At 40.9% G+C, this 20,799-nt stretch overlaps 2 protein-coding genes across 2 annotated transcripts; both read right to left on the bottom strand.

The window, feature by feature from the left end:
- Positions 1-2,655: 2,655 nt before the first annotated feature.
- On the bottom strand, positions 2,656-5,360 carry LOC129722431 (uncharacterized). Its single transcript, XM_055675876.1, has 3 exons — positions 4,334-5,360; positions 3,468-3,626; positions 2,656-3,275 (listed from the first exon to the last, which is right to left on the bottom strand). The coding sequence occupies exons 1-3, from the start codon at positions 4,866-4,868 to the stop codon at positions 3,121-3,123; spliced, it is 849 nt and encodes a 282-aa protein (XP_055531851.1). The 5' UTR covers positions 4,869-5,360; the 3' UTR covers positions 2,656-3,120.
- Positions 5,361-14,516: 9,156 nt separating this feature from the next.
- On the bottom strand, positions 14,517-15,736 carry LOC129722430 (uncharacterized). The gene is made up of 3 exons (XM_055675875.1): positions 15,523-15,736; positions 15,075-15,465; positions 14,517-15,008 (listed from the first exon to the last, which is right to left on the bottom strand). The coding sequence occupies exons 1-3, from the start codon at positions 15,671-15,673 to the stop codon at positions 14,567-14,569; spliced, it is 984 nt and encodes a 327-aa protein (XP_055531850.1). The 5' UTR covers positions 15,674-15,736; the 3' UTR covers positions 14,517-14,566.
- Between the last annotated feature and the right edge of the window lie 5,063 nt (positions 15,737-20,799).

Here is a 20,799-nt window from a genome sequence, read left to right on the forward strand (position 1 = left end):
GCGTTCAAGTTGTCTGTAGTTCGCGTTTCAGCGGAAATTTGTAATATTATTGTCGACATTAGGAATTGCAACGAAAAATCAAAATGCTTTAATTTTGTTTGGGTATTACAGTAATCAGAACATGAATTTTCTCATTCACTGTTTCCCATGTCATCGAAGATAATTTTTTTTCTGTGAAATTTGAGCCCTATTACCTAAGTCGAGTCAACTCTAATCGTCTATCTTTTTAACAGGCGAGTTCCTCTTCGAAGCTTTTGTAATGCGGCCTTAAGTTTCCGATTGCACCACACTCGTACGAAAATAACAAAATTTCGTTCGAATCAATTGAAACGTTCGAGAATTGATTTATTTGGCTCAGCTGAAACAGGGAATTCAATCGAATCGTTCGATCAAACAAACGGATGTTAGATACAGCCGTCTAAAACAACAAGGGTATATCTCGAAAAGGTTTGATGCATGGTTTATTCCTTATAAACGAATACTACACTCAAAACAGAGAATACGCAAATACGTCGTTTTCTGATAGCGTGCATGACTCAAATGAAGTTTTGAGTAACATCAGGAATATTTAATGTGCACAGACTAATTTTTCGAGTCTGTGTATTTTCCCAATTTGCGTTGTATAAAAGTTTTTTCAGAGTTTTGAGCTCGACCGCGATGAAGTGTGTTCGAAATTGTAACCAAAGTCTTGAATCACGAGGAGCGCAAGTTTAATAATCGAAGTACGCTAGCATGATTATTACTTAAAGCTTATGAAATTCATTATTTTACGTAAAAACAAACCTTAATATTTCGTAAAACGACAATGAATATAAAAACTGTTTGCGATGAATATTTTTTCGAGCCTTTCAGTTTACCTTTAGTTTCAGTTTTACCTTTCAGTTATAACAATACTCATCCCAAAAAAATGCTGTTTTTCCTTGGTTCAAATTGACAGTCAATGAAAGCTCATTCTGGTTCATTTTGACACTCACACAGCTTCGTATCCGTTTCTCCCTCCTAGGTTTATACAAGTTAAGCCCTCTAGTTTCAACATATGTTCTCTGTTTTAAAATCTCGGTTGAGCCGTCACAAAATGTTATCTTTTTTGCTTCGATTTGCGGAGAAGACACATGCAGCCTAGTTATCCGTTTGTTTATTTCGAAGCAAGCTTAAAATGAAACCGAAATCATTTAGTTAAGTGAAACGAGGAATAACGAACCATATAGATCATTGCACGATGACGTCACAAAACAAGAAGAAAGAGATTTGACAGTTGTCGCGGGTTTGTTTACATAGAAAAGTTTTCGGCTCGAATAGAAGCGGGAGTTTCTTGTTAAAAATTGCGTTTCCAAAAATAAACCAAAAGATCACAGTAACGAATTCGCATAGGCGGAGAATTTTCGTACATCTTTTTCTTACTCGTATCATCCATTTTCACTCTGATCACATAAAAAGTGAATAGAACACCTTGTGAACAAACCCGTGGGAAGTGTCAGAAAAGTGAGGTTATTTTTCGTGTGCAATGATCCATAGCTGTTTTCCCTCTGGGTGGAAGCTAAGGGTGTGCGAAATTTCGAGTTTCACGAAATTTACCGAAATTGAGCGCACATTTTTTTAATAAATAGTCATAACGTATGATTTATAGACCAAATTGTCTGCTGTAATAAACTCTAATCAAGGTCCGGAAATGATTCAGAACTTAAGTTTTCAAATTTTTTTAAAAATCTAGAGTTTACTATATTTTTCTTGATTTCCGGAATTTTCTTGAAAATTTTCCACTTTAATAAACTCAAAATATCTCTAAGCCTTTTTTAAAATATGAATCACTAAAAAAATTTACTTAAAAGTTAATAATTTTAGTCATTTTTGGAAGAATTTCGAGAAAAATTTCGTTCAGTTTCGGAAACCTCGAAATTTCGCACAGCCTTAGTGGAAGCAACACCCTCTGAAATCGTTCATCCGGTGCATCGAAGCTTAGCAGACCATCGATTTTCTTTCGGGTATGAAATAGAGTCCTTCACTTTCGTAGTTTTTTTTGAATTTTGATTTCAAGACCCCTTAACTCTTGGTTACGGATTCCCGAACAAACTTACGCAGTTGGACAAAGCGGCGACGGACCGAATGTGGTGTGTAGTTCGACTATTGGGGGCACTCTCGAGCCCCTTCAAAACTCGAAAAGTGCTCGTGCCCACTATTCAATATTCCCCTGAAAGGTGTCATCAGAGGGGCGGGGATTAACACGAGGGGCACGATATTCCAAAAGGCGAATGAACCGGGAGCCATCTATCGTTCACACCGCTAAGATTACAACCAATTCGTCAGGGACGAGACGATGCACAGCGGCGATCATGAGGAAAACGACCGAACCCTACGCAACCTACAGAGCTAGCGAACTGCAGCCTTGGACCGAGTGCAATGGAGACGACTCTTACGTACTGAAAAGGCCACATCACTGCTTGGGACTGTTTGGTAAGGCAAGTACCCTTTAACTATTCGAGTCTTAGTGTCGTAACTTAGTTTTCCGAGCTGATAGCAAATATGCTAGTAAAATCAATCGAACGACCATCAACATTCGATGAAATTTTAGTTTTCAAATTACACACGCTTTAACTCTGCGTGCTTTAACCTTAAGGTACGGGTGACTGTAAATTTAATTTATAGATTAAAACCTCCTAATAGGAAAAATCTTTATTAAACAATTTGAAAATATATAATTACTATTTTCCGAATTCATTTTAACTGTCATATTATCTTCTTGAACCGGTTTGGGGCCAGTTCGTACATTTGCGATATGGTTAGTACAGCGGTGTTGTAGAAAAAATAAATTCCTAACTTCTGCTAAAACACATTCAACGAGATTGTCTATATAATCAGCAAAAATTATTACAATTTCGTAATAGTGTGGATGGTTCCTAAAATACTTAACCTAACATTTGTCAATTGATTGCAGAGATGATTCCCGGATAGTCGGTCATTTGATTAAGCTAAAAAATAAGTAGGTCACTGCATAGGTTTCTTAAAAACTAGGACAGGTGGTTCGTTGATGAGATATCATAATACAGGTGTAAATTGTCACGGCGCATTGTTAGTTAAGGCAATCTTAGAAAAAAACTAATATTCCTATTCCATTAAAACTAATCAATCCAGTACAAAGCATCCGGAACCATGCAAGCTGACGAATAAGTCTTGCAAATCTGGGCAGTTTTTACTAAAGGGATGTTTTTCCGGTACGGGAGGCTCAGGAAAACGGCTTGCGTTCCACCGGCTGCCGATTGTTGTGGCTTCAACGTTATCTTAAAGAAAGAAAAATGTTTGAAAATTAATATTACCATTTAAGCAAGGATAAGTCAGCAGATCAGTTGGGTCGGTTGGGATGGGCTAACCTAGATTTTTGCAAGTAAGAAGAAATCCAACCGATGATGTTAGGTAATACTCTGCCTATATCATATGGGACATCATGCAGCGACTTGTCTCGGAATATTTACTTTTCTGCTGCAAAATCGTTGTCGGTGCTGCTGCATGATAGAATCCGTTGGTGAACAGACCATTTGATGGCGCAGTCGGAGACACTGGATTTGGCTGCGTCTCAGTTAATGCCATCTGGGTGGCCGGAGTTTGATTCCAGGTTAAACCGTTAGTGAAACCTGCAAGTAAAGATCGAATGATTAAATCTTATTTCAACTAAAATTCCAAGCTATGTTTTCGTGAATTTTAGATCTCGTGTTGTGAATCTAATCTATGTTGATTGATAAGAGGCGTAATTTTTCTTCTGCTAACTACGTAGCTAACTCAAGGTAAGCTATTAAAAAGTAACCATTATGTTGTAGCTTATATTCAAATGAAAACCCATTCTCTAGTCTCACAATTATCACGGAAAAATGTGTTTTAAAACTCAGATGCGCTCAATTTATTGATGCAAGCATACTTTTTCAACGCATCCCAGCTATACTTCTCACAAAGACGTAATCTACTGTCCCTGAAGGCACAGCAGATGCAGTGCTCTCACCGGTCACGATCATTGCTCGCTGGCGCGCTGATGATCTCAGTGTATTCGCAGCTTGTCCGTGCATCAGTTTCGTAAGGGTAATTTCCCGCGACAAACGCTTTGTTTTGTCGACCGTTGCCGGTTCTACGCTTTTCCACCTTCCACTGTTTCGGTTGTGTAAACAAGAAGACTCCCGCACTACTACTGTATCATTTACCAACACTCTTCATTGTGGGTGATCAATGAAATTTACAAACACACATACTCGTACCCATCATCACATCGTCGCTACAAACCTTGTATCGATTTTACTTGTCAAAATTGCTAGTGCTCTTATTTCTAATAACTCTGCCGTAAAGTGCTTACCTTCTGTTTGATGTTGATTGTGCTCTTCTTCCAACCATGTTTTTCGGCGCTTAAAGCTGATTTCCGCCTCATCAAGGTGCTCTTTCCGCTTTCGTTGGAGGTGCGATTGCTGGTGGTAGTTTTCCATTTCACTGTCATCCACGCAATCCATCATTGTAATATCGTTGACCGGCGCGGTAGCAGGCGAGGAGAAATCCAATTGGACACTCACACCATCACCATTACCGATGATTACTCCATTGACGGTGGTTGCCGCCGTTCCCGTTGACATCACTTTCGGTATCGAATTGACCGGTACGTAACCGTAATAGCCGTTGGAGCTGAGGTGAACCATCGGACTGGAGCTGGCGCGGTCCTCCACTGCAGCTGCTGTCATGACTGATGGCATAACTACTGAACTGTTGCTGAGCCTGCAGCCCACCGACGCTGCCGATGATGGTAATGGTGGAAACAGCAAGTTCTCGTTTTTGTAAAATGCTACTCGCTGGTCGCTGTCTAGCGGTAAATAGGACGAATTATTGTTGGTAAATACCATGTTTGCCTTTCCCTATTGCTGGATTGCGCCACACTAGAGGTAACGCTTCAAACTTTAGCTGCGGTTTACTGACTTTATGCGCTTGTGTGCACGTAGTAATAAATGTAATCCGGATATTTGGGGAGAAAATAACCCGATGACAGATCACGCTAGTAACGGTATTAAAAATAGATTGTACTGAATGGCAGTTAGAACGCTGATCGACTGAATACACGCAAAGACCAAGTTACTAGTTTACATCATCACAGTATGCCACGCTACGCTCACTTTGACGCTCTTTTAAGTCCACACCGCACTGCACTGCAAGAACTTTAGAAGCGTGTATCGCTAAACCTTGACTTACACGGTTTGACTGCAAACTTTTGCAATATAAAAGCTATAGATATTGCGATCACTACCACGGAGTATAAATGTATACAGCGTGTTACTCGCGGGCACTTGACAACGACGGGAACGATCTGAACGCGGCAACCGATTCGAAGTGAATAAACTTCTACATGCAACGAGGTTGTGTGAAACCGATAAAAGTTGAATTTGAACATGAGTGGTGAGCAGGGTTGCCACATTTAAATCTGTGTTTTCCCTTGAAAAAATCTTAGCATCTGTATCTGGAACAAAAATATCTGTAAAAAAAATCTGTATTGTTTGAACATAAAGAACTTTGTATTTTTTAAGTTTTTATGGTACATAAACAAAATTTTTAGCTTAAAACGTGTGAGGAGTTGAAAATATGTTCAATTTGCTTAGTATTTAATGAAATAAAATTTGGATTGTTTTTAAAAATTGATGTCAATTTCGAAAAATCTGTATATCTGTACTTTTCGACGAAAATCTGTATATCTGTATATACAGATTCTGTACCGTCCAAAAATCTGTAAAATACAGATTAATCTGTACATGTGGCATCCCTGGTGGTGAGAGCCCTGAGAGCTGCGTTCAAGTTAGGGATGGGCAAATATTATCATTATTTCCGCCTTCTAGTATTCCATTATAGGTACTACGCGACATTAAAGTGCATTGATAATGATGCCAGAAGCACCCAGAGAAGCACTACTCTAACGTCGAGAAAAAAGTACCTAAGAAGCTGACACTGATACCGCTGATACCATTATCATACTATCTCGAAAACTTATTTTTCAGCATCACACACCCCCAGATCTACGTTAAGCGCTGAGTGAGAGTTTTCAATATAGCGTATATATGAAGGTAATGTCAAATAGTTATAAATCGGGGGATTTGACATAACACACATATACTGATATGTGTTGGGCTTCAAATGGTGAGTCGACAACTTGGAAGGAGCGTCAAACTTAGCTTCGGTCCTCACAAGTTCCTATCTCACGCTTCCACGAGTCATATGATACAATAGACTACCAGTTAAAACATGGACACAACTGGTTGGCGTTGCCTGGGCAATGTTGTCATACGACAATAGCTAAGTGAGAAGGTGCGACGCGATCGTTGGCGCGGTAACCATATCTCGGCGGTAGAGGAAATGCTTCGCCAACCCGAGCGTCTGTTCACCAAGATGGTGCGGCTCAAAACAGCGTCTGATCTTCATGTTAGGAGCGGCTGATCAACGTCCTGGTGTCAGCGTGGGACTCTAATCAGAGCTAACACGATGGCCCTCCGGCGAGACAGGGGGTTGGGGAAGGCCCAACAAGCCGCCCCGAAAAACACCAAATGTTGCAAATATCAAAGAAGTTTATACGGATCGGAACAATCGGCACAGACCTAGGCGACGAAACAAGGACTACGATTGGAAACTCGGTACATGGAACTGCAGATCGTTAGGCTTTCACGGCTGCGACAGGATCATATATGATGAACTAAATCCACGCAACTTCGAAATCGTAGCACTGCAGGAACTTTGCTGGTCGGGACAGAAGGTATGGAAAAGCGGACATACCTTCTGTCCCGACCTTTTATCAGAGCTGTGGCACTATCAACGAGCTTGGAACGGGCTTTATAGTGCTGGGTAGGATGCGCCAACGCGTGATCGGGTGGCAACCGATCAGTGCGAGGATGTGTAAGTTGAGAATTAAGGGCCGGTTCTTCAACTACAGCATCACCAACTTGCACTGCCCACACGAAGGAAGAGCCGACGATGAGAAGGAAGCGTTTTATGCGCAGCTGTAGCAGGTGTACGATAGCTGTCCGCAACGGGACGAGATCGTCATCGGTGATATGAACGCTCAGATAGGACGGGAGGCAATGTACAGACCGGTGATAGGGCCGAATAGCCTGCACGCCGCATCAAATGACAACGGCCAACGATGTGTGAACTTTGCAGCCAGGCCTATGAAAATACGCCATTTTTCTATGACCGAAAAATAACAAGCAAAATATTGGAACCACAGTGGGTTCGAAATGGAAATGGAGCCACAAAAAAAGTCACATACAACCCAGTGCAAAAGCATAGGCGCGTCTAAGGCCTGTTTGCAGCCTCCCGCGGTATGGTAGTAAGAAGTACCTTCTTCCCCCGCAAAGACATCCACAAAGCCACCCGGAGATCACCTGACTTACAAGTGGAGAACCAAATCGACCACGTTCTAATCGATGGTAAATTCTTCTCTGACGTCATTAACGTTCGCACCTACCGCAGTGCGAATATTGATTCGGACCATTACCTTGTTGCAGTATGCATGCGCTCAAAACTTTCGACGGTGCGAAACACGCGTCAAAGTCGCCCACCGCGACCAAACATCGGGCAACTACGGGATGCCGAGGTTGCAAGGGAGTACGCGCAGCAGCTGGAAGCAGCATTACCAACGGAAGAGCAGCTTGGCGCAGCTACTCTTGAAGATGGCTGGAGGGACATTCGATCAGCCATAGGTAGTACTGCTTCAGCGGCGCTTGGTACTATGGCTCCGAACAGGAGAAACGACTGGTTTGACGACGAGTGCAAACAGTTAGTGTAAGAGAAGAATGCAGCACGAGCGAGAATGCTGCAACACCAAACGAGGGCGAACGTGGAGCGCTACCGACGCACACGGAACAAACTCGGTCTCACGGAAGAAGAAGCGCCAGGAGGAAGATCGAGATCGTGAGGCGATGGAGGCACTGTACCGTGCGAATGACACACGAAAGTTCTGCGAGAAGCTGAACTGTTCCCGCAAAGGCTATGTGCCACAAGCCGACATGTGCAGGGACCTGGGCGGCAACCTTCTCACGAACAAGTGTGAGGTGATTGACAGGTGGAAGCAGTACTACGATGAGCACCTTAATGGCGATGTAGCAGAGGACGACGACGGAGTGGTAGTAGATCTCGGTGTACGCGCAGATGACGACAGAATCCCAGCCCCTGACCTCCAGAAGGTTAGAGAGGAGATCGGCCGGCTGAAAAACAATAAAGCCGCTGGAGCTGACCAACTCCCCAGCTAGCTGTTAAAACACGGTGGTGAATCACTGGCTAAGGCGCTACACTGGGTTATTGCCAAGATTTGGGAGGAGGAGGTAGTACCGGAGGAGTGGATGGAGGGTACAGTGTGCCCCATCTACAAAAAAGGCGACAAGTTGGATTGCTGCAACTACCGCGCAATCACGTTGCTGAACGCCGCCTACAAGGTACTCTCTCAAATTCTGTGCCGTCGACTATCACCGTTTGCAAGGGAATTCGTGGGGCAATACCAAGCGGGATTTATGGGTGCCCGCGCCACCACGGACCAAATATTCGCGGTACGGCAGGTCCTACAGAAGTGCCGTGAGTATAACGTGCCCATACATCACTTGTTCATCGATTTTAAATCATCATACGACACAATCGTTCGAGACCAGCTATGGCAGGTTATGCACGATTACGGCTTTCCGGATAAACTGACACGGTTGGTCAAGTCGACAATGGATCGGGTGATGTGCGTAGTTCGAGTTTCGGGGACACTCTCGAGTCCCTTCGAATCTCGAAGAGGGTTACGGCAAGGTGATGGATTATCGTGCTTGCTATTCAACATCGCTTTGGAAGGTGTGATACGTAGGGCTGGTATCGACACGAGTGGCACGATTTTTAGAAGATCTGTTCAGCTCTTTGGCTTCGTCGATGACATTGATATTGTAGCACGAACCCTTGAAAAGATGACGGAGACGTACATCAGACTGAAGGCTGAAGCCGGACGAATTGGGCTGGCTATAAACGCATCGAAGACCAAGTACATGAGAGGAAGAGGTTCCAGAGAAGACAGTGTCAACCTCCCGCCACGAATTCATATTAGCGGTGATGAAATCGAGGTGGTAGACGAGTTCGTGTACCTGGACTCACTGGTGACTGCTGACAACGACACCAGCAGAGAAATTCGTCGACGCCTTATGGCAGGAAATCGTGCCTACTTTGGACTCCGGAGGACACTCCGCTCGAATAAAATCCGCCGCCGCACGAAGTTAACCATCTACAATACATTGATCAGACCGGTTGTCCTCTACGGCCACGAAACCTGGACTATGCTCGTGGAGGACCAACGCGCCCTTGGGGTTTTCGAACGAAAGGTGTTGCGTACCATCTGTGGTGGAGTGCAGATGGAAGATGGATCATGGCGGAGGCGGATGAACCACGAGTTGCATCAGCTGCTGGGAGAACCACTCATCGTTCAAACGGCGAAAATCGGGAGACTACGGTGGGCTGGGCATGTCGTTAGGATGTCGGACGACAACCCGGTGAAAATGGTTCTCGATAACAACCCGACTGGAACAAGGCGACGGGGCGCGCAGCGAGCAAGGTGGCTCGATCAAGTGGAAGACGACCTGCGGGGCCTCCGCAGACGACATGGCTGGCGAGCTGCAGCCATGGACCGAGTTGAATGGACACGACTTCTTCGAACAGCAAGGGACACTTCGGCCTGGAGCTGACTGGCCCGGCCGGCCCGGTCCACATACACTGATATTGTATTTATTTTTGAATTCAATTTTCAGTGTTATTATTTGCAATCGGTTAACAAAAGTTACTGTCCAACGTCAACATAATTGAATCTTAACCACCGCATAGCGAATTTCTGTATTCCACCAGCTCTCCTCATTTTGACCTGGAAGCAACTTAACTGCTGTTAAAATCCTCCTTTATTCGCTCTATTTTGACCCAGTATTGACCTGGCGTGCTGCCCGAAGCGCACCGTAAAATTTTCAACCCACCACCGCACGTGGTTCGTTCGAAAAAACGCATCGAAGCATCTCTTTTTTCTTTGTGTCGTAAATCGCGATGTCGTTTCTTTATTCTTCGGCAGATTTGCCCTCACGCAGTGGAATAAAATAACTTCTTCTACAACTTCTTAAATTTTTAGTATCGTGTTGCATTTCGATGTAGTTATTATCAACTAACTTGTTTGAATAAATTCCGTTCCTAGAACAAAAAATCTTTTTCTGATATGATTCTGTCTTTCTATTTTATTTCTTTGATGATTTTGAAAGGTTTTTAATGATTTGCTCCATTACAAATTATTTTATTTATAATTTTTATTATTTTTTTTCCTATAACAAATAATTGTTTTTTTTTTCCAAGATATTGTTGGTGATGTCCGATTACTTCTCGATTAATCGAGTTAATCGATTATTTGCGAAAATATTCGATCAGTTTTTAATCGATTAACCGGCTTTCCGATTACAGACCTTCCTATCTGCGCTAGTATTAGTGGTCGATTTCACTAATACAAGTTTAATTTTGGTTGCAAATAATCAACACGCTGGTAGTAACAAAAAAAATTTCTCCTGCCCCGAGCTTTTATTCAAGTTGTAAGCCGATTTTAAGTTTTATTTCATCTGGTTTTCCACTACAACAAAGTTTGTTAAAACAGGTAACACTAATGAACTAGGATTCATGAATGCAATATTTTTCGAAATTGAATATCAGCTGATTTTTTGATTGAAAACAAATCGATTTTATTAGGATACAGACTAAGCCTGTATTGGTAAGATCTGGCGTAGAAAGCTCTATTGAATAATCGAATAATTGACCCCGATTATTGTTCGATTATAGTTCAACCACAGACAGACGTCCAAGCAAGAACAAAATTGATCGAAAATTCTGTGTAAATTTTCAAAGAGAATCGCGTTATAAATCACTTGTATACTAGTGCCGCCTGGTGACCTTATCGCTACAATACATTTTTTTTCGCTGGTGTATGAGTCTGGCGTCACTGGTAGCGCTATCTGGTTACGGATTGCTACTTTAAAAATCTTTACACAAGTTTGGAACTCAGCTTGGACGTCTGTCTGCGGTTCAACTTTGTCCAAAAATGGGAAAATTGGTTATGCCAGCGGTGACGAAAACACAAGAGATTTCGAAACCTCTGTTCTCACTTATTTTATATTATCCATTTAGTTGAAAATTGTAGTTGTCGACTGGCGACAATAGATTTTACTCTCATGCCGCACATTATACCTTACGTCGCAAATAGTGCGCTGTATAGCGCATCTGATGTGCTATACAGCGCACTACTTTCTATTTAAAGTCGCGATTTCGATTTAGTGCTGCGACGTTAATATTTTATTCAAAATTATAAAAATGCGCGCACGAACGAAAACTAAACTTCACGACTACGAAGTTTAAAAAAATTTTAAGGGCTGTTCGCACTTACGCGAACGCGAATAATTTTAGTTAATATGATGCAAAAAATTACCAGGCAGTGTAGAGAGGAGCAACCTGAACCAGTCAACATCGAACCAAGCAATGAACTGTGGGCGGCCCACGGTACTCTTGCTAGAGAAGCATCAAAATACAAAAACATCGACCATATGGGTGAATTACCCGGGGAGTTACGGCAGTATTTGCATGGCGGTTTGGCACCAAGAAATTCTGACCCAATTTCAGTATGGAACCGAATTCGAGGACAGACTCCAACGCTTTTAACGCTTTTACCTAGAAATGTTCCTAATCTAACAGTCGATAGGAGAGAATGCATGGTTCCACTGTTCCAATGGATTATAAATATATTAAATAATGTGATTTCAAACCGAATTGCCAAAAAGTCTCTTGAAGAAAGTTTCAAATAAGTTGTAAAATTGTACAATATTTTTTGCTGCAAAAAAGCAAAGTTCAGGTGTTATCGTTGTCAAAACGAAAAATTCGACCTCTGATTGGTCGTTATATGATTGTTTCCCTAGAACGGTCTACAGAATAATATACTTTGCAATTTAAAATATACTATTTGGCCTATATAAGAGCCTGTTTCAGCCGAAGCCGCTCATAATAGTTCTAGACAGCGACAACAGCAGTCATCCCTTAGCATCAGCAGTAGCAGTGCAGTGGATACCAGCGATAGCGGATAGCGGCCACAGATGTGGCATAGCCAGAGTTGCCAATAAAATTTTCGATTTAACTGGAAAAAGGCTGAAGAAAAAACTGGAAAAAACTGGATCCCAACTAAATTTAGAAAAAAGGAAAAAAAAGATTGTGAAAGAGCTTTTCGTTACGGGGATTGAATCCAGTGTCAGTTTTGGATACAGCAACTAAAGCGATAACTCTTCGCAAAAAAATACTCATTTTAATCAGAACTGTTTTGTTTTGGGCTTACATTTTGTTTAAATTATGGACTGAAAAATTTCCTCGAACAACAGCAAAATTCAAAATTACGCAATCAATCTATCTCAAAATTAAGATATACAGCTTCTCCATTTACTTTCATATTTAACAAAAGTATTGACGCAACATTTCCTTCCTTTACATCAGTGAAGTTTAAATTTCAATTATTTCTGACATCGCTATCTTTTGGTATTTAAGTCTTCTAACATTTTTTAACTGCTACGCAACAGAAAATAAATAGAAGATTTTTTATGGTCTGGTAAAATCTATTTGTTTGGTTTTATCTCAACCATTTGACCGTGTTTCGTGCGAGAAGATGGTATACTGAAAATGCTGTTACAGGGTGTCGAAAACCTGGAAAAACCTTAAAAATCAAGGAATGTCAGGGAATTCATTTTTGGATCAGTGAACTGACAAATATTCAGGGGAAATTTTTCAAACCAAGAAGCGATTTTTTTAAGCGGCTCTTTAGTGCAAAAACTGATTTTTTCAGCGCAAAAGGTTAATACGGGACATCTACTGTTGGGTTTCATATCCGATTGAATACTTTATTCACTGTGATTTCGGATTTGCGTTGTACTTTTTTGTGCCGAATGCTGAAAAATATCAGGGAAATTGATGTTAAATTTCAGACAAAATCGGAATTTTATTTTGAAAATTTTTTCCCTACCCTGTGTTAAGAATTGTCATAATAATTTATCAATCTACAAAATTTCCGTTTTAAAAATATTTCCGAAAACCAATCGGAGCTTGAGTGAATAAAAAACTGGATGAAACTGGCAAATATCTGAAAAAAAGATTTTGGGAATAAACTGTTTGACTGGATCACTTGAAAAAAAAACCGGAGGAATCCAGTTTAAACTGGAACATTGACAACCCTGGGCATAGCTATGGATAGCGCACTAGTTGCAGCGGACCTCAGCATCGATAGCAGCTGGGCCAGGTGATGCGGGGGCAGAGGATACCAATGGCACATATAGCGGCCATAACTGTGGCATGGCTACGGATAGCGTAGCAGTTGCAGCGGGTATATCTGACCATGAAGCATTTATGCAATAATTGAATGAAAATTGCAATTGCAGCAATCGGCCTTTTTCAAGGATATTAAATGTATTTGGAAGAGCATAATGAATGGTTATTAATAAACTGCAACTAAGGTTTGATGCTGCTGCAAATGCACAGCAGTGTGATGTTTATTACGATTTGTTGATACTGTGCTTAACAAGCGGTATATACGAAACAAATCCGATTTCCAACAAAAAAGTTCGGCACGTTCTGCTCACGATGCTGAATCTGTTTTAGAAAATTCACAACACTTCATTAACAAGGATGTAACGTCTTGAAGAAGACGGTTATAGTTTGACATCACAGCAGAATTTCGACCTTCATACTCATGTCTGCCATTGGCAATATCAAACACGCAACAATCTGCATCCATGCGACACGGGGACGGGAACATTTTCTTCTTCCAAGTCGCGCAACACGACACAATACATGTTATTTTGTTGCCTTAATAAGAGCTATATCGGTCCGGCTCGACAGATTGTCCACAAGAAATCGTTTTCGTACATCCATGTTACGAAACTGAGAAAATCTGTACGAACTGAAAATAAAGGCGGGACCAGAATGAATGAGATGTATTTTTCGTACATTCGTATTACGACATACGAAATAAAATTTTTCGAACGTTGTAGAATGGTATACCTGGAAATAATTAGGTCACACCTATTTTTCCAGTTCCATCATTTCACAACGTTCGAAAACTTTACGTTCGTTTATCTACTACAAAAAAAAGACTGACACACAGCCGAATTATCTTTCTTGTAAAAGTATTCTACTTCAACCTTACGGTCGTGGCTTTGCACACAACCCTCCTGTGATTTGTAAACCTTATTTCTTGTAACTTCTCTCAACCATTACTGGATAGTTATTTATTTTTATTTTAATGTTCAACCTGATTTATTTGTATTTATTCAAAGCCTAACAAGGTTGGGTTTGTTTTTATTTCATATTTGTTCGAACTTTCCAAATCGTACTCTTATAGTGCCATTCTGCTAATTATCTCCATAAATAAAATGAACACAGTAGCTAATTAGACTGTCGGTTACGTAGCTATTTTATACAAACATGTATTTATTCGCCTTTACTCATAAAAAATATAAGCCGAAGCAATAATAACTTATTAGGTACTCATTTATATGTTTATTCTTAAACAATGCCGTTGAGTGTCATTAGACAAAAAATGGCTGGCGATCACCCAGCCCTTGCCAGCAACACCTAGCACAATTTGAACTACGTCTATTTCACGTTGAAGAATCACTGCATGATTTTCGGCTCTGAGTGATTGGTCCGGTTTGCACTTTACGACTGCTCCATCACGAGCGATAATGTAGTATAAGTTATCCTTCAGGTCGAGCTTCAATCCAGTGGCCCGACCCAATAGCCGCCCCATGTACGTTACATTAGCTTTCGTAGTCATTTTCTGTACTCCACCTTCGGGAAAGCTTAGCTGACGAATGCTCTTGATTGGCAGAGAAAACAACCGTCCACTTAGTCCATCCGAGATGTACAACACGTTGTGATTAATCGCCACCTCTGATAACGAAATTGGGCTCAGTGGGGAGAAGTCTCGTTTTCTGTGGATGAAATATTACTTTACCGGAACGATATGTTTCTAGAGAAATTATAGTGGTAAATCATACTCAAACTTCATTCTGCCTACTTCACGTTTGAATAGCGAAAACATCAAAAGATAATCAGTATTTTCGAACGTGATGAAAGCACGTGTATCGCCATCTGACGCTTGCATCGGATCAACCACAATCGAATGGAACACACGATCGGAAGAACCAAAATCGTAGCGAATTTCTCGACTAGTTGCGATAATCAGACTGCGTATAACTAACTTTGGACTGCAGAAAGGAACAGTATTACCCCGGTCGAGAATCCAAAGTCGCGCAACTCGATCGATATCGGTTCCAATAATATTCGCCAGACCATCACAGGAATTGTTCAACGGATTGAACCCATCAGAGAGTATTCGTGGTCGCACGCCTATCTTGTTCTCCGGCCACGAAGCTTCCACAAGTGTGACTAGAATGAATAGAAGCTACTGATTAGATTGAAGATTATATGAGTGAACTCACCAACCATTGGGGCTATTGATCGTTAGGAAGGCACGAGATTTGTAGAGAGAAACTTGTCTGACGGTAAACTCAGACAATCCGATAGGAGAAAGATCCCAACTGAATGCGAAACTATTTAAAAACGACACTAAAGCAATCAAGCTTGCAATAACCATTTCTGTGACAGTATACTCTTCCAACGCTGAGTGAAATGGTGAAACTAACTTGAAGCACCCAGTTACACGACATTGAAACTGGCTACGAAACATATGACACCGCATGGGGTCAAGTTTTCGCTTAGCGAAATGTGTTTACCATATCTACCAGCATGTTTGAATACATCCTGGAAAAATATTTTGGTGTGGAACTCGACGTAGAAATATGCTAGTTCTTCGTAAAAAAATTGAACCTGTGTGTTCGTACCTACGATAAAAACTTACCTACGACCATTATTTGGAATTAAGTCTGCCAATCAAATTGTGGATAAATTGATTGGTTGCGGGCATTTAAAACAGAAGATTCAATAGAAATATAGAATTAAAGAAAATTGTTATATTTTAGCAATAAACGTACGTATCAGTCGTAACTTAGTAAGAGTCATTAAATTCTGATCTGATTGGAATGCTGTACATTTGGGTGGTAATGACATTGACATTTGACCTTCAAATTTTAGTTAAGAAGTAGGGCTCAAAAGATTTAGAAAAATTGTCCTCTTACAAAATTTCACTCGGAGTTCGGTAACACGTGCCTCTAAACTGACTGTATTTGTAGGTTGTTTGTAGGTAGCCGTAATATTTTATTTGAAAAAATCACAAGGGTTGTATGCAAAGCCACAACCGCAAGGTTGACGTAGAACTAAATAAGGTTATTTGTTGCATTACTTGTATTGAATATGTTTCAGTGTTGTGCAAAAGAGGAACTGAAGTGCTGCTAAATTTTAGTTTGCACTTACAACACTGAACAGAAGTGAAACAAACACTATACAACACACAAAAGTTAATTCCATCGCAAAACGAGAAAATATTAAATCTTCCATAATTCTTTTGTTGTCCTTATGAGGACTGTTGTCATAGGCGTAGCCAAAGGGGGGCAGGGGGAGCCCTTGCTCCCCCCTAAATGTTGACATTGGTGCAGAATTTTGTTTTCAATAACTCTAATAGCACAAAACGACATCTTTTGCCCATAGAAATTGATTGAAATGCTTGCTCTATGTTGCGTGGAATTGTACAGTTTTTTCAGTTGAACCACCAAGGACATTGCAGCGGCAAAAGTACCGGGCAAAACCGCCTGCATCAACCAGCTTGGAGTATCTGAACCGAGCTGTGACAATTCCTCACCTTGATTCTTTTGAAACCTCACTGGAAACACGGTTCGGTGAAGATAGTGCACCTGCCTACGCGTTGTCCTTGCTGCATCCCGCTAATGTAATACTTGTCGTTGGAAGAGTTCAAGCGCAAAACCGAAAGTTTCGTAATTTTTTACGAAGTTGACAGTTATGTTGGAGAGGTGGAAGTTTGGTATCAGCATTGCAGCAGCATGAGAGCAGACCGTAAGAACCTTGGAAGAGTTGGATCTTTTAGACCTGCTAGCTAAAGTCCGTTCTCTCTTCCATGCGACTGAGAAAGCAATTTAAATTGCACTTGCTCTACCATGTGAAACGTGCACGATTGAACGCTCGTTCAGAACATTACGGCGGGTGATAACCTGGCTGAGGTCAACAATGATTGAACAGCGGTTGAGTGCTCTCTGCTTGCTGAGTGTGCATCGGCAGATGGTCAACAACAATCGTGTAAAGACACATGAACCGCTTCCGGGACGTTTGACGTTTGATGTCCGAAGATTTTATTGAGAATCTTGACTGTGTTTTCAATTTTCACGTCCTTGAGAAGCTTTGACAGGATGTAGTTGAGATGGCGGCTGTGCGAATGGGTGTCCAGCCTCCGGAGAAGTAAACGTACCTTCGCCGCATTATTCAGCTGGCCTGCATCGTTCTCGAAGAGGTCCTGGTAGCGGTTAAACAACAACGTCCGAACGTAACTCCGTTTTCTTCGTCGAAGACAAACTCGATGATGTTCGAAGAAAGGACTCCAAAATCTGCTCCGGGGTTTGTTACTGACGCTGCTGCTGCTGGACCGCTATCCGCTGTAAAATTTGGGCCATCTTGTGAATCTTATCGTGAATTCCCGGTTGCAGCTGCTGATCAACTTTATCTTCTGCCATGTTTGTGGATTCTTGAGATCCTCGTCGCCAAAATAATATGTCCAAAGAATTAAATGAGCTTAGGAGTTTTTAGTAAAGATCATCTATTTATAATCGAGGTTGGACAAAGAATAATCAAATTTTCCACTCTGATGTCAAGGACAACTTTTCACTGGTTGCCTTGATTGACAATCACTAAAGACTAGTATTTATTTCTATTTTTCAAAACACGCGAAAGTCGCTTTTTACGCGGGAATACGTGCCGCGAAAAAAAACGCGCAAATTCCGGAATCCGCGTAAAAAAACTCTTAAATTCCGGAATCCACGTAAAAAAGCCGCGTAAAAGCAACCGCGTAAAAAGCGACCTTAGTGTACCATTTTTTTACTTCTAAAATTTTGAAGAGCTTGCCCCCCCCCCCTATTTGAAATTCTGGCTACGCCCATGACTGTTGTTGTTCAATTTCATATCGAATTTAATGTTGATCGCATCTGTGTGCTAGCCCGACAGAGAAGATTAAGACATTTTTCTGATAACACAGTAGAAGGCTGTTTTTACACTGAAAATTTGACGATCCATATACTTTGAAAGCCAGCATTTCAAAACATTTGTGTGTTGTCAAAATACGGCAACTTTTCATTAGAGGAAGTGCCGGCTAATGTACCTACTACAAATGCTGCTCGCTACTGCACAAAGGCAGCTTTTACAAGAGGAAGTGCCGCTGCACTAGCTGGTCCCAATATCGCTGTTGATACCACTGCTGATGCTGATGCTATCCGCTGCCACAGCTACTGCTGTTAGATAAGGATTGTTGTAGTGTGCAGTTTTGACTGAAACAGGCTCTTATATGGGCCAAATAGTACATTCTGAATTACTAGATCTATAATTCTGTCGACCGTGCTTGGGAATGCAAGGATGTAACGGCCGATCAGGCCAATCGAAATTTGCGTTTCAACGAGGATTGACCATTTTCAATTTCCAACCATTTTCAATTTCCAAATTTAAAGATGTAAATTAATTTAAGAGTAAATATTATCTCAGGTATTTATTTCATCCTGAAAAGGACAATTTGCTGTTTAATTCACTAACGGATAAGATGCCGATCATTTCTTGATACCGATTGTCACTCAAAACTAGACGGCTCATTCCCATTTGATTTGCACGCGTCTTTTTTCACCGTGAGATTTTTTCAGGTGACATCCGTAATAAGCCCCGATATTGGTATCCGCTGCACTTCTGCTGCTGCTAAGTTCTGCTGTGGTCTGTGGCTGTGGTCGCTGTCTGGAAATAGTATGAGGAGTTTCTTCTTCTTCTTTTTATTTGTTAACAGAGGCTTTAAATTTTATAATTCATTCGTCTCCGGATAAGCAGTTTCGGCTGAAACAGGCTCTTATATAGGCTAAATAGCACATTTCAAATTACTAGGTCTATAATTCTGTCGACCATGCTTGAGAAGCAATAATATAACGACCAATCAGAGGTCAAATTTTTCGTTTTGACAAAACTTGAAAATTTTCAATTGTACAATAATTTGAATAATTAAATTACAATTTTCTGCATTTGGAAAGAATCTTAGAAGATTTTCCAATCTATTGCTGCAAGGACAAAGGAAATCCATCAAAAAACTAACCGATTTATTAGCACTCAAAATTGGAAATATCATTCACTTTTGCCGGTTTTAGATTTTCATTTTACATTTCTAGGTAGCCAAGTATGTAGCCGAACATCCTGAGAGACGTAGTTCTACGTCAAAAAAAGTGAAAAATGTCTCTTGAGAAAAGCAAGATAAGAAAAATTCGTTACATAAAGTTTAGAGTGCCTATAAAAATACTAGAATGGCATATAAACACTATACATATTAGGGGGGGGGGGGGGGGGGGGAAATTATCGATTTTCCAGAACCAAACTTTTTTGGTTCCTTTTGGGGCCCCAAACAACCCTAAACTTACCGGAAGTCGATTGGTTTTGTCTCCGCTTGGCGCATTGCATTTCAAATTTGTATGAAAATTTGTATGGGAAAACCTACTTTTTTGCATTTACCTTTCTAGAGAGCTCAATAATACTCTAATAATGCACTACATTATGTGAAAGTATAGTATTTTAGATGCCTAACAACTTTGCCGAAGACACTGAAGAGCTAGGATGTCCATAAGAAGAGCTATAGCTGTTCAAAGTTGAGTATGTCGATTTAAATGCAGAAACTCTTGTTTTCTGCCAATATTACCAATGTACCGGCGTCGGTAGGATTCCCATCAGAAGTAACCTGTCGTAACGAGTTTATACACTCAACTGGACCAAGCAAACAAATTTAGGTCAATATTCTAGTTGTAGGTAGAATCTACAACGTGTTGCAGAGGTTACTTCTGATGGAAATCTGACTGACACCGGTACACTTGCAGTGTTGGCAGAAAAAATAATTTGCAGCATAAAGTCCGACATACTCAACTTTGAACGGCTCTAGCATTTTTTTGGCACACCCTAGCTATATAGTGTCTTCGGCCAAGTTGTTAGGCATCAAAAAACCTACCATTTGAAGTCATGAAGCCTTTGGTTTGAGCCATTTTGAGCTTTCTAGAATGGAAAATGCAAAAAAGTTGGTTTTTCCATAGAAATCTCCATATAAATTTGAAATGCAATGCGCCAAGCGGAGACAAAACCAATCGACTTCCGATAAATTTAGGATTGTTGGGGGTCCCAAAAAGAACAAAAAAACTTGGTTCTGGCCTTCTGCTATCAAGTTTCGTTTTTTCCATATAACGATTCCCCACCCTAATACATATAGACCTGCGTAGTGGATGGCAGCAGCATTGGCATCGCTGGTTTTTCATATTCTTGTTCATGATGTATGAAGACCAGAGGGGATCCACTGCTGTCAAATTTCATATATGTGTGCGTTATCGCAGATCAACACATTCATGAAAGTTTTTTGCGGTTTCTCGAGTTTTGATAAAATAAAACGTTCGAATTCTATAATAATTTACATCGATCAATTTCATGACCAAAAAGAACAAAAACCAAAACAAACGCCATGTTGCCGTATATGTTGGTTACACGATGTTTGACAGATAGATCCCCCCTGATGAAGACATGGTGTAACGATATGTC

This window comes from Wyeomyia smithii, chromosome 2, assembly GCF_029784165.1.
Source record: "Wyeomyia smithii strain HCP4-BCI-WySm-NY-G18 chromosome 2, ASM2978416v1, whole genome shotgun sequence".
NCBI classification, from domain to species: Eukaryota; Metazoa; Arthropoda; class Insecta; order Diptera; family Culicidae; genus Wyeomyia; species Wyeomyia smithii.